At 47.0% G+C, this 13,153-nt stretch overlaps 1 protein-coding gene across 1 annotated transcript in view; it reads left to right on the plus strand.

Annotated features, from left to right (window-relative positions):
- TMED10 (transmembrane p24 trafficking protein 10) overlaps positions 1–13,153 on the plus strand; it is a 50,975-nt gene that overhangs the window by 15,516 nt on the left and 22,306 nt on the right. The window contains exon 2 of the mRNA XM_038768945.1: positions 9,268–9,379. Within this exon, the coding sequence (XP_038624873.1) occupies positions 9,268–9,379 (112 nt within the window). The remainder of the gene's footprint in view (positions 1–9,267; positions 9,380–13,153) is intronic.

The following is a 13,153-nucleotide window of genomic DNA, read 5'->3' on the forward strand; positions in this document are numbered from 1 at the left end:
TTTCTCTGGAGTCAAATATTATGATTAGGAAGAGATGAGCTCCCGCATGAGTTGTGGATGTGAACAGTTCTGCCCTCCTGGCAAAAAGGAGGCCTTCCCACACTGAGCCCCTTCCTTCCTCTCCCCCTCGTCCCCCTCTCCATCCCCCCATCTTACCTCCTTCCCTTCCCCACAGCACCTGTATATATGTTTGTACATATTTTTTTACTCTATTTATTTATTTTATTTGTACATATCTATTTTATTTTGTTAGTATGTTTGGTTTTGTTCTCTGTCTCCCCCTTTTAGACTGTGAGCCCACTGTTGGGTAGGGACTGTCTCTATATGTTGCCAATTTGTACTTCCCAAGCGCTTAGTACAGTGCTGTGCACATAGTAAGCGCTCAATAAATACGATTGATGATGATGAAAAAGGCAGAGTAAAGCTTCGTAGTAATAATAATTATGACATTTATTAACCAATGACTATATGTTAAGCCATGGGGTAGATACAAGGTTATGAGGTTGGACACAGTTCCTGTCCCTCTTGAGGCTCACAGTCTTTCTCCCCGTTTCACATATAAGAAAACTGAAGCCCAAAGAGATTGTGACTTGGCCAGCGTCGGGGTTGGGACTTGAACCCAGTTCTCCTGACTCTCTCCGGTCCTTTGCTCTTTCCACTAAGCCACACTTCACCTCTCCTTAATCAATCAATCCATGGTATTTGAGTGTTTACTATGTGCAGAGCACTGTCCATAGGTTTTTCCAATAGGTCACGCTGCATGTTTGCTGTTTCTTCTTTTAATCATTCCCTGTCTCTTTCCTTTGTCCCCAGTGTCATGAGGATTGTCTAGGCCTTGTCATCTCTCCTCTAGACTGCATGTAACACAGACTTTGCTGGCCTATTGAGAATGTTGATATTGCTAAATTTTACCTTAAGCCTGTTGTGGATGCCTTGTTGAAGGTGCCCCCTCTCACTTTCCCTATGAGCAAAACAGGGGTGTAATAAGACTAATCTTATTCTGTCTATCTTATGCGGTTACATCCAGTGCGATGTAGACCTAGAAGCTGCAGTAAAAACACCTTCACAGTTGTGCGAGACATGCTTTCAAAGCGGCAAACTTTGAGCGTCTTCCCAAACTCAGAGATGGTCATTGTGGAACTACTCTCATTCATTCATTCATTCATTCAGTCGTATTTCGTGAGCGCTTACTGTGTACAGAGCACTGTACTAAACACTTGGGAAGTACAAGTTGGCAACACATAGAGACGGTCCCTACCCAACAGTAGGCTTACGGTCTAGAAGGGGGAGACAGAACAAAACAAAACATATTAACAAAATAAAATTAGTAGAATAAATATGTACAAGTAAAATAAATAGAGTAATAAATACGTACAAACATATATACAGGTGCTGTGGGGACGGGAAGGAGGTAAGGCGGGAGGATGGAAAGGGAGAGGAGGGGGAGAGGAAGGAGGGGGCTCAGTCTGGGAAGGCCTCCTGGAGGAGATGAGCTCTCAGTAGGGCCTTGAAGGGAGGAAGAGAGCTATCTTGGTGGATGTGGGGAGGGAGGGCATTCCAGGCCAGGGGGATGACGTGGGCCAGCACTCTCGTGCTGTTGAATGTGTTCTTTGGCTTGCCCAGAGTTGCAAAGAGCAACTGCTTTGCAGAATTAACACTATAACTACACCTGAAATTTCGTTGACAGTGTTAAGTTGAAAGCTGTCACTGAGTTGGGAGACCGTTGGTTCAAATCTTGGTTCTGTTCCCTGCCTGTTGGGTGACCTTGCTAGGCAAGTCAGTTTCCTCATGAGTAAAATGGAGGTGAAGTTCCTATTCTCTCTCCCCCTTAGACTGAGCTTCTAGTGGAACCGGAAAAGTGTTCAATCTGATTATCCTAGTGTCTGTCCCAGCTCCTACCACATAGAAAGGGTTAATTACCACAGTTCTTATTATTGTGCCACGAAGGTAAGTCACCATGAGTTTACTAAGAAGTTGGAAACACCATCATAAAGTCCAGTTTGGGTTTGGGGAGGGGGGCTAATAGTTCACCCTTGTGTCCTACTCTTCGATGCCTTTATAGTTTGTCACACCCCTTTCCTTCTCTCCCCCAAAGACAGCGATCAGTAGTTCCTTGTATATCATGATCAGAAAAGGGAAAGTATAATGCACTCTCAGATATTTATCAGTGTAGTGGATAGAGCATGGGCCTGCGAGTCAGAAGGTCACGGGTTCTAATTCCGACTCTGCCACTTGTCTGCTGTGTGGCCTCGGGCAAGTCACTTCTCCGTTCCTCGGTTAACCCCTCTGTAAAATGAAGATTAAGACTGTGAGCCCTTTGCGGGGCAGGGACTCTATCCAACATGATTTGCTTGTATCCACTGCGGTGCTTAGTACAGTTCCTGGCACATAGTGAGTGCTTAACAAATACCATAATGATTATTATTATCATGACTTTCCCAAGCACGTCATGTTTCCTGTAGTAATCTACTGCAGTCTCTGTCTCGTCTTGCTTATTTTTCAGTTTCATTGTCCTTTATATTCCAGCCATATTCCTGGAATCGGTTAATTGTGGAATGCTGGATATTTAATTACAGTAACAGTTTCCCTTCCTCCCACTCTTTCGAGGTGTTGCTCTTCCATCTCCCACTTGTTTTCCCCAGGAAGTTAACAGGAAAGAAGGCTCTGTAACTTTCTTTACGTTATCATTTGGGAAAAGTAACTTAGCTAAGGCAAGTCCTATTGCTTTAAAATAGTTGTATATAGATGGAGGGCTGATATCGTATTTCTTACTTGTGATTTAATATTTGATGCTGAGAGGGAAATGTAAAATAGCCACTGTAGAGCGTGGTTGTTGAAGGAAAGATTCAGTGTAATGTCAGAGTGATTCCCTCTGGTGATGCGAAAGAAAGAAAATATTACATTTCTCAATAGAAGTGCCTGAGAAACCAGATGACCTTCTAAGTTGATGTGTAGTCAGCATTTTAATTAAAGAAAATTAAAAGCAATCATTTTAGCCTGATGACTTTTGCCAACTCCGGTTAGTCATTTAGCTCGACCCAATTTCCTACTCTTTCTAATTTTAGCTTCCTGCTGGTTTTGTGGAATGGGGCTGCCAGGTGGGAATTTTTCAAGAGCCATAGCTTAGCTGCTAAACAGCCCCAAAAGGCCATGGGAAAGAGAGAAAGACCTGTTGTCCAGGGGTCAAGGGATCTCTGCTGGGGTGTCCTCCGATCAGTCAGCGGAACGCCAGTCGCAGGTTAGAGATGGTGTCTCCTTCATTTCTGGCGGCTGGAGTGGCCAGGTGAAGGACGCGTCGGGGCTCAAAGTGGAGCTGAGGTGTATTTTTTAAAAACTGGGACTCTGGATGGTTCTTTCCCCTGTGCACCCTGACGGCTGGATCCAGGGCCCCAGGAGCTGCCTAGCCTGTTTAATCGCTTCCCTCATTCTCAGCACAACAGCAGTACTTAGGAGAGGCAAGTGATGGTGTCATTGTTGGCCTCAAAAACTGTCCGTCTGTTTTGCCTGAGAGCTCAGTCCAGCAGCAGCGCGTAGACTGGAAGCAAACAGTGGCTCCAGAGAGAATCTTGCTTCCGTCTAAGGTGCGATGCTGACAGACGGGAAGGGTATCAATAGAACCAAATGTATCTAAAATGGGTGGAAACGCCAGAGCGTTGCCCAGATTAGAACTTGTGAATGAGGGTTTTTGGTGGAGCTTCCGTGAGGGGGTTGACGTTAGGTGTCTCTCCCCACTCCAGTCCATGCTTCGTTCCGCTGCCTGGATCTTTTTTCTCCCGAAACGTTCAGGCCATGTTTTCTTACTCCTCAGGAACCTCCAGTGGCTGCCCATCCTCCTGCGCGTCAAAAGGAAGCTCCTTGCCATTGCCTTTAAAGCACTCAATAATAATTATTATAATAATAATGATGGCGTTCGTTAAGCGCTTCCTATGTGCCAAGCACTGTTCTAAGAGCTGGGGGGATACAAGGTGATCAGGCTGTCCCACGTGGGACTCACAGTCTTAATCCCCTTTTCCAGATGAGGTAACTGAGGCTCAGAGAAGTTAAGTGGCTTGCCCAAGGTCACACAGCAGACATGTGGCGGAGACGGGATTAGAGCCCATGACCTCTGGCTCCCAAGCCCATGCTCTTTCCACTGAGCCACGCTGCTTCTCTGCTTCTAGTAAGTGACTCTGAGAAAGCCCCCAAACCTTGAATGCTCTTAATGATACATAATTATGGTGTTCGTTAAGCACTTACTATGTGCCAGGCACTGTATTAAGCGCTGGGGTGGATACAAGCAAACTGGGTTGGACACAGTCCCTGTCCCACGTGGGGCTCACAGTCTTGATCCCCATTTTATGGAGGAGGGAACTGAGGTACAGACAAGCCAAGTGACTTACCCCCGATCACACAGCAGACAGGAAAGAGTGTGAGCTTGGGAGTCAGGACCTGGGTTCTGATCCTGGCTCCACCATTTGTTTTTTAAATAGTATTTAAGAGCTTACTATGTGCCACGTGCTGTACTAAACACTGAGGTAGATAAGGTTGATCAGGCTGGACACAGTCCCTGTACCACATGGAGCTCACTATCTTAATCCCCATTTTACAGATGAAGTAACTGAGGCACGGAGACTAGAACTCATGGTCTTCTGACCACTTAACAGCTGTGTGACTTTGGGCAAGTCGCTTGACGTCTCTGGGACTCAGTTCCCTCATCTGTAAAATGGGGATTAAGACTGTGAGCCCCACGTGGGACAACCTGATTACCTTGTATCTACCCCAGTGCGAGGTAGAGAAGCAGTGTGGCTCAGTGGAAAGAGCCCAGGCTTGGGAGTCAGAGGTCATGGGTTCTAATCCCAGCTCCTCCACTTGTCAGTGTGTGACTTCGTGCAAGTCACTTCACTTTTCTGTGCCTCAGTTCCCTCATCTGGAAAACGGGGATTAAGACTGTGAGCCCATGTGGGACAACCTGATTATCTTGTAGACCCCTAGTGCTTAGAACAGTGCTTGGTACATAGTAAGCGCTTAACAAATGCTATTATTATTATTATCCCAGTGCTTAGAGCAGTGCTTAGCACATAGCGCTTAATACCATAATTATTGTTATTATTACTCTGATTCCTAGAGCAGCAGCGTGGCTCGGTGGAAAGAGCACGGGCTGTGGAGTCAGAGGTCATGGGTTCAAATCCTGGCTCTGCCAATTGTCAGCTGTGTGACTTTGGGCAAGTCACTTAACTTCTCTGTGCCCCAGTTCCCTCCTCAGTCAAATGGTGATGAAGACTGTGAGCCCCCCGGGGGACAACCTGATCACCTTGTATTCCCCCGCAGCATTTAGAACAGTGTGTTGCACATAGTAAGTGCTTAATAATTGGCATTATTATTATTATTATTATTATTATTATTATTATTATTATTATTATTATTATTATCCACTGCACCATACTGCTTCTCTGCTGCTCTGGTACCTAGTGGTCCTGAAATAGCAGTACAGAAAAGCCCTCGCCAAGGTGGGCTAGAAGAATTCCCAGTTCACAGTAAGGATAAGCCCACAACCTCCAAGAGGGGTTTAAGGACAAGAAAACCTTACTGAATTAGCGGGGGGGGGGGAGGGGGGGGGGGAGAGAAACACAGTGAGAGGCTGTGTCCTCACCCACGTGGCTGAGTGTCCAGGAGGGTGACCATCTTCCTGTTGTGTGCCTTTTAGATGCCAATGCTTAGAATGCCACCATCATCATCTTTTGGTGGCCCAGTCAGGGCCAGATGATGAAGCTGGAGGGATTCTTGGGATGCCCCTATGTTCTCGGACTGTCGCCCCTCCTCTTCGGCCTGGACCTATGATGATATTTGTTAAGCGCTTACCTTGTGCCAAGCACTGTTCTGAGCGCTAGGGTAGATACAAGGTCATCAGGTTGTCCCATGTAGGGCTCACAGTCTTCACCCCCATTTTCTAGATAAGTTCACTGAGGCCCAGAGACTTGAAGTGACTTGCCCAAGGGCACACAGCTGACAAGAGGTGGCGTCGGGATTAATAATAATAATGGCAGATTTTGTTAAGCGCTTACTATGTGCCAAGCACTGTTCTAAGCACTGGGGTAAAGACAAGGTCATCAGGTTATCCCATGTGGGGCTCGCGGTCTTCATCCCCATTTTCTAGATGAGAGAACTGGGGCCCAGAGAATTTAAGTAATGTTAATAATAATGATGATGATGTTGGTAGTTATTAAGCACTTACTATGTGCCCAGCACTGTTCTAAGCGCTGGGGGAGATACAAGGTTGTCCCACGTGGGGCTCACAGTCTTCATCCCCATTTTCCAAATGAGGTCACTGAGGCTCAGAGAATAATAGAATAATAGAAGCAGCGTGGCTCAGTGGAAAGAGCACAGGTTCTAATCCTGGCTCCACCAATTGTCAGCTGTGTGACTTTGGGTAAGTCACTTAACTTCTCTGTGCCTCAGTTACCTCATCTGTAAAATGGAGATTAAGACTGTGAGCTCCCCCATGGGACAACCTGATCACCTTGTAACCTCCCCAGTGTTTAGAGCAGTGCTTGGTACATAGTAAGCGCTTATAATAATAATAATAATGGCATTTGTTAAGCGCTTACTATGTGCACTGTTCTAAGCGCAGGGGGAGAGCCAAGGTTGTCCCACTTGGGGGCTCTCAAGTCTTCATCCCCATTATACAGATGAGGGAACTGAGGCCCAGAGAAGTTAAGTAATAATAATAATAATAATAATAATAATAATGGTATTTGTTAAACACTTGCTATGTGCCCAGCACCGTTCCAAGTGCCGGGGGAAATACAAGGTTGTCCCACGTGGTGCTCACAGTCTTCATCCCCATTTTCCAGATGAGGTCACGGAGGCTCAGAGAATAATAATAATAATGACATTTGTTAAGTGCTTACTATGTGCTCAGTCATCTTGCCCCCTCCTACCTCACCTGGCTACTCTCCTATTACAACCCAGCCCTCACACTTCACTCCTGTAATACCACCCTTCTTACTGTACCTCGATCTCATCCATCTTGCCGCTGACCTCTCGCCCACATCCCGCCTCTGGCCCTGAACACCCTCCCTTCTCATGTCCTATAGACATTTACTCTCCCCCCACCCAAAAACCAAGAGGGCTTTCCTGACTAAGCCCTCCTTTCCTCTTCTCCCACTCCCTTCTGTGTTGCACTAGCTTGCTCCCTTTATTCATTCCCCCTCAATCCCAACCAGCCCTTCAGCACTTGTGTACATGTCTGGAATTTATTTATATTAATGTCTGTCTCTTCCTCTAGACTGTTATCTCGTTGTGGGTAGGGAATGTGGTACTCTCCCAAGTGCTTTGTACAGTGCTCTGCACACAGTAAGTGCTCAGTAAATTGACTGAGTCCTAATTTTGAAAGCGGGGAGCCCTGCTTTCCATTCCCTTCTCCCCTTGGCTAGCCGTAGGGTCTCGTGGGAGAGAGAAAAAAGCTCTTCTTCCAGCCTAGAGGGTTCCCGCTTATATTGGAGGAAAAGGGAGCCTCTGGTTTCCCCCTGACACTCAAGCCAGGGTGTGAGGATGGCCCAAGGGGAGAGGGGCCTCCCAGCCAGCTTCCAAGGACGTGGGAATGTGAGCCCCTGGTGAACACGGGACTTGGGATGTTCCAAGAACTTAATAGAGTACATAGCACCCAGGGGGCCCTCGATCAGTAAATCCGCTCACTAGCTGTAGGAGTAATGGTGAGAGGGCCTCCTGTTCTTTCCCAGAGTCTCCGTCGGGCTGCCAGGCTAACGGGATCAGACCAGGATAGGGTGGGAACAGGGGCCTAAAGCGAGAACAGGGAGGAATTGGGGTCCCCGGGGCACCTGCCAGGCTGCCTGGCAAAGTCAGAGTGCCCAACAGGCCCTGAGGCCCGCCTTGGCCAGGGTGAGAGAAGCCACTCCCCGCCAGGAAGCTGTGGCCTGCCAGCACTGGGGTCCAACTGAGGCTGATGGCTTGGCTAGGCTAGCTCTAGCCGAAGACAACACTGAGTTGTTGGCACCCTTATCCACCCGCCAATTCTGCCCTCTTTTTCCCTGCTGTTGTCTTCTGCTGGTCTTCTCTGGGTTCCTCATATCTTCTTGTCTTGTGTTTACTTTGTAATCAGATCTCTGCCTTGCCATTCTGTCTATCTTTCACTCTGTCAGTATCCTCTGGAATTCTTTATGTTAATGTCTGTCTCCCCCACTAGACTGTAAGCTCACTTTGGGCAGGGAATGTTGTATTGTCCTCTCCCAAGCGCTTAGTACAGTACTCTGCCCACTGTAAGCGCTAAATAAATGCCACTGATTCTTCTTGGTCTCTTGGTTTTTTTTACATTGTTCTCTCTCTCTCTTCCCCTCCCTTCCTCCTTCTTCCCTCCCAACCTCTCTGCCTCTCCCTCTCCTCTGTCACTATGAGCAAGAGAGCGCCCAGCCATCAAGGGCCCTTCAACGCCCGCCCCCCCCATAGCAAATCTGTGCATATCTTACATACCTATTACATAAGCATTAACTCATGTAGCTTGTCCTCCTTTCCTTCCTGTTACGTGTAGTTTTTTTCAGTGTCTCTCTCCCCCACTAGACTGTACAATCCTTGAGGGCCAGAATCATGTCTGCTAATTATATTGTATTTCCCGAAAGCTTAGCACAGTACTATTACTATAATAGTAATAATATTAAACCCCTAATAATGTACAAAGCATTGTTCTGTGCACTGGGAAGTATGCAGATGACACATTGAGTCAATTCCTGGCCCCAAAGGGATTCCCAGTCTGAGTAAAGGGGAGAAGGTGTTGACAGAAATAAGAAAAAATGAAAACGTATGTAAAGACTAAGGTCATAATGAATAGGACAGGAGCAGTAAGTAGTGGGTTGTGGCTAGAGGAGCAGAGTTTTAGGCTCCTCCCAGCTCAATCCAGCCGACGTCACCACCCCACCCATAGCATTCCTGAATGTCTTCAAATTTGTGGGAGTTCCGTTGACGTGGGAGTGGACAGCGGATTTGCTGTGCGGTAGGCCCCAGGGCGGGGTGGTCCTGTGTAAGGAGTTCAGTTGGGGGTTCACTCTGCTCATCCCGGTGTCTCTGGTCAGGCTGTTTGACGGGAGAGGAGCACCGTATTTTGCTCTCCAGTCCATTCAGGCCCTTTTCAGGTGGTCGGAACAGAGCAAGTCATTCAAACGTGGCAGAAATGGACTTGCTCCCTTGGGCCCAGCTGTTCTTACCCTTCTCTGATGTCTTGATCCTCCCTAACAGGGTCATATCGGCCGTACCCACTCACCTGGTTTTCTTTTGCAGATTACAGACTCTGCTGGTCACATCCTGTACTCCAAGGAGGATGCAACCAAGGGGAAATTTGCCTTCACCACCGAGGACTATGACATGTTTGAGGCGTGCTTTGAGAGCAAGGGTACGTAGACAGAAGCAATCCTGTTGGAGCTTTTTGTTTCTGCCTTCCTTCTCTCACTGGTTTTCCCAGTGTCCTGTGGAAGTAGGCCTGAGTCTGCGCGTCCCCTGTCTCGGGTTGGCGGGAAGGAGAAGTGAAAGCCTTACGGCCCCACCCCCAGCTTCACGCACATTCAGTGAAAGTTGGCCAATCGGTTAGCTTCCTCCTAGACAGAGATGAGCATTTCTGGAGCGTCGTGTGACGCACTTCGACTGGGGTCGCATTAAGTATGCATGCAACATCAGTATGTACGCATCATTTTCTTTTACCAGCAGACCTTTGGGAGCCGGCTGTAGGATGCTTTTCCCCCTCTGGGGTAGAATTTAGGGTCCTGACCTCTCAGCGCGTGGGCTTCTTCGCAAGTCGAGTATCCCAGGGCCTGTTCTTCAGAGTTGTGGCTTCCCTTGTACTCTCCAGGACCCAGGTGCTCCTGGAAGCCCACCCGGTAGTTGCTGCGAACCCTGCAAAAAAATGAACTTCAGCAGTTAAAAATTAATATAACTGGAACCTCTTCCCTGAGACTCATTGACCCTTAAGGCTGTAAACCAGATAAGCTGTATTGCAACATTTTAGGGCAGGAAGTGAAAAAGCGGTTGACGCTATCGGGTAAATTAGAGCACGCAGAATGCAGAGTATGGAATTTGGTCTTGGACACCATAAGCTCTCTTTAGTCTGGGAACATGTCTACTGATTCTATTGCATCGTACTCCTCCAAGCGCTTAGTACCTTCTGCACACAGTAAGTGCTCAGTAAATCCCATTGATGATGATGACAGTCACTTTCAATTCTGTTCCATGAAGCCTAGGATCCATCAGAATGTCTCTTGTAGTTTGACACATTTCAGAAAAATAAATATTCACTCAGTCATATTTCTTGAGCGCTTACTATGTGCAGAGCAGTGTAGTAAGCGCTTGGAAAGTACAGTTCAGCAATAAAGAGAGAAAATCCCTGCCCACAACTGGCTTAAGTATCTTTCTGAACCACCTTTTTAAAGTATCTTGTGTGGTATTTTCAGTGCTGACCAATAGGCATAGTAGAAATAGTTTTTCAGCACAGTTTTATTTTTAGAAACCCATTCTTGGACAGTGGTTTTAGACTGATTTCATGGAATTAGCTGAAATTTTGAAAGCATTCCGTGGTTCTTGAAATGTTGTAAACCACCTGATTAGATAATGGATTGAATGCCAAAATTGCCTCAAAACTGTCATGAGATGTTGAAAGAAATAGTCTTTGGATTTTGTTACTGTGTGCAGAGCACTTTACTAAGTGCCGGAGAGTTCAGTAAAGTAAACCCGATCTCTGCCCTCAAGGCATTTGCAGTTGAATGAGGGGTACAGACATGCATGCAAGTATAAAGATATATACATTAAAGCTGTGGGGTGGGGTGAGTACCTAAATTCTTTGGGGGATATGGAGTTCAGTGCGTAAGTTTCATTGTGTAGGTTCATTCATTCCGTTGTATTTATTGAGCGCTTAGTGTGTGCAGAGCAGTAGGTGACACAGGAGGGAGGGGAAAATGAGGGGTTAGTTGGGGAAGACATCTTGGAGGAGGTGTTTATCCTTTGGTAACAGAGTATTGAACGTTGGTTATTGTCACCAAGTCACCAAGAACCAATTCAGCAGAATGTCTGCAGTTTAGCTGGACAGTTGACGGTGGACTGTAAGCTCCCTATGGGCAGGGATGGTAGCTACCAACTCTGTTATATTGTACAAGCCCTCTGTCCCTCCACCCCTCCTCTCCCCACATCTCTTGTCCCTAATGACCTGGCCTCATACTTTATTAAGAAACTTGAAACCATCAGGTGTGACCTTCCCAAAATTTCCCCTGCTCCTCTCCAGTTCCTCCCTCCTGCCCCTTCTCCGACTCCTTTATTTCCTCGGAGTATCTCAAGAAGATTTTCCGATCGTATTGCTTCGCACCCTATGAAAGCATTTGTCCCCTTCCTTCTTTCCCGTTGACTGCCGTCTTCAACCTTTCTCTTTCCAGTGGCTTCTTCCCCACTGCATGCAAGCCTGCTTGGGTTTCCCCTATCCTGAAAAAAACCTTCACTCGACCAAATGGCTCCATTCAGTTACTGCCCCATTTCCCTCCTACCATTCCTTTAGAGAAGCAGTGTGGCTTAGTGGAAAGAGCACGGGCTTGGGAGTCAGAGGTCGTGGGTTCTAATTCCGGCTCTGCCACTTGTCAGCTGTGTGACCTTGGGCAAGTCACTTCACTTCTGGGCCTCAGTGACCTCATCTGTAAAATGGGGATTAAGACTGTGAGCCCCACTTGGGACAGCCTAATCACCTTGTATCTATCCCAGCACTTAGAATATTGCTCGGCAAATAGTAAGTGCTTAACAAATGCTATTATTATTATTATCATTATTATTATTATTATTCCTCTTCAAACTCCTTGAGCGAGTGGTCTACACCCGCTGCCTCCGTTTCCTCTTCTCCGTTTCTGTCCCTGAGCCCCTCCAGTCTGGCTTCTGCCTGCTTCACTCCGTGGAAACTGCCCTCTCTAGCGTTACCAGTGACTTTCTTCTTGCCAAATCCGGTGGCCTCTACTCCATCCTAACCTTCCCTGACCCCTCCGCTGCTTTCAACACTGTTGACCACCCCCTTATCCTGGAAACATTATCCAACCTTAGGTTCCCTGACACTGTCCTCCTGGTTCTCTCCTCCTCTTTGGCTCCTCATTCTCAGTCTTTTGCAGGCTCCTCCTGTGCCCTCTACCTCCTAAAAGTGGGAGTCCCTCGAGGATCCATTCTGGACCCCCTTCTATTCTTCCTCTACACCCACTCCCTTGGACAATTCATTTGCTCCCATGCCTTCAACTACCATCTCTACACAGATGATTCAGTTAATGTCAGTCAGTGTCTTTTATTGAGTAGAGCACCGTGTGCAAAGCACTGTACTAAGCTCTTGGGAGAGTACAGTACAACAGAATTAGTGGGCACATTCCCTGCCCATAATGAGCTTACAGTCTAGAGGAGGAGACAGACAATAGTGTAAATAAATAATATATAATATATAATTTAAAGATATGTACATAGATTCCCAAATCTACTTCTCCTGCAGTCTCTTGTCGTCACGACATAGCTACTTGGATGTTCTGCCGACGCCTCACGAGCTTAACATGTCCAAAACAGGATTTGTCATCTTCCCACCCAAATCCTGTTCTCCCTGTGTCTTTCCCATCACTCTAGACAACACCATAACTTCCCTGCCTCAGAAACCCATAACCTTGGCATTGTCCTTGACTCATCTCTCTCCTTCAACCCACATATTCAGTCTGTCACCAAATCCTCTCAGTGCTGCCTTTACAACATGGCTAAAATCCCCGCTCTTCTCTCCGCCAATTCAAGCATTGATCCTGTCTCGTCTTGACTACCGTATCAGCTTCTTCCTTGACCTCCCTGCATTCCTGTCTCTCCCCATTACAGTCTGTACTTCACTCTGCTTCTCAGAACATTTTTCTAAAAAAAAGTTCAGTTCACATCTCCGTACACCACGAACCTCCAGTGGTTGCCCATCTGTGTCCCTATCACACAGAAACTCCTTACCTTAGCTTTAAGCACTGTCGACTCATCTCCTCCTATCTTACTTAGCTGCTATCTTACTACAACGCAGCCCTCATGCTTCATTCCTCCCACACCAACCTAGTTACTCTACCTCAATCCAGTCTAACTTGCCTATGTCCTTCCTCTGGCCTGGAATTCCCTCCCGCTCCAAATATGACGGACCACCACT

This window comes from Tachyglossus aculeatus, chromosome 1 (assembly GCF_015852505.1).
Source record: "Tachyglossus aculeatus isolate mTacAcu1 chromosome 1, mTacAcu1.pri, whole genome shotgun sequence".
In the NCBI taxonomy this organism is placed as follows: domain Eukaryota; kingdom Metazoa; phylum Chordata; class Mammalia; order Monotremata; family Tachyglossidae; genus Tachyglossus; species Tachyglossus aculeatus.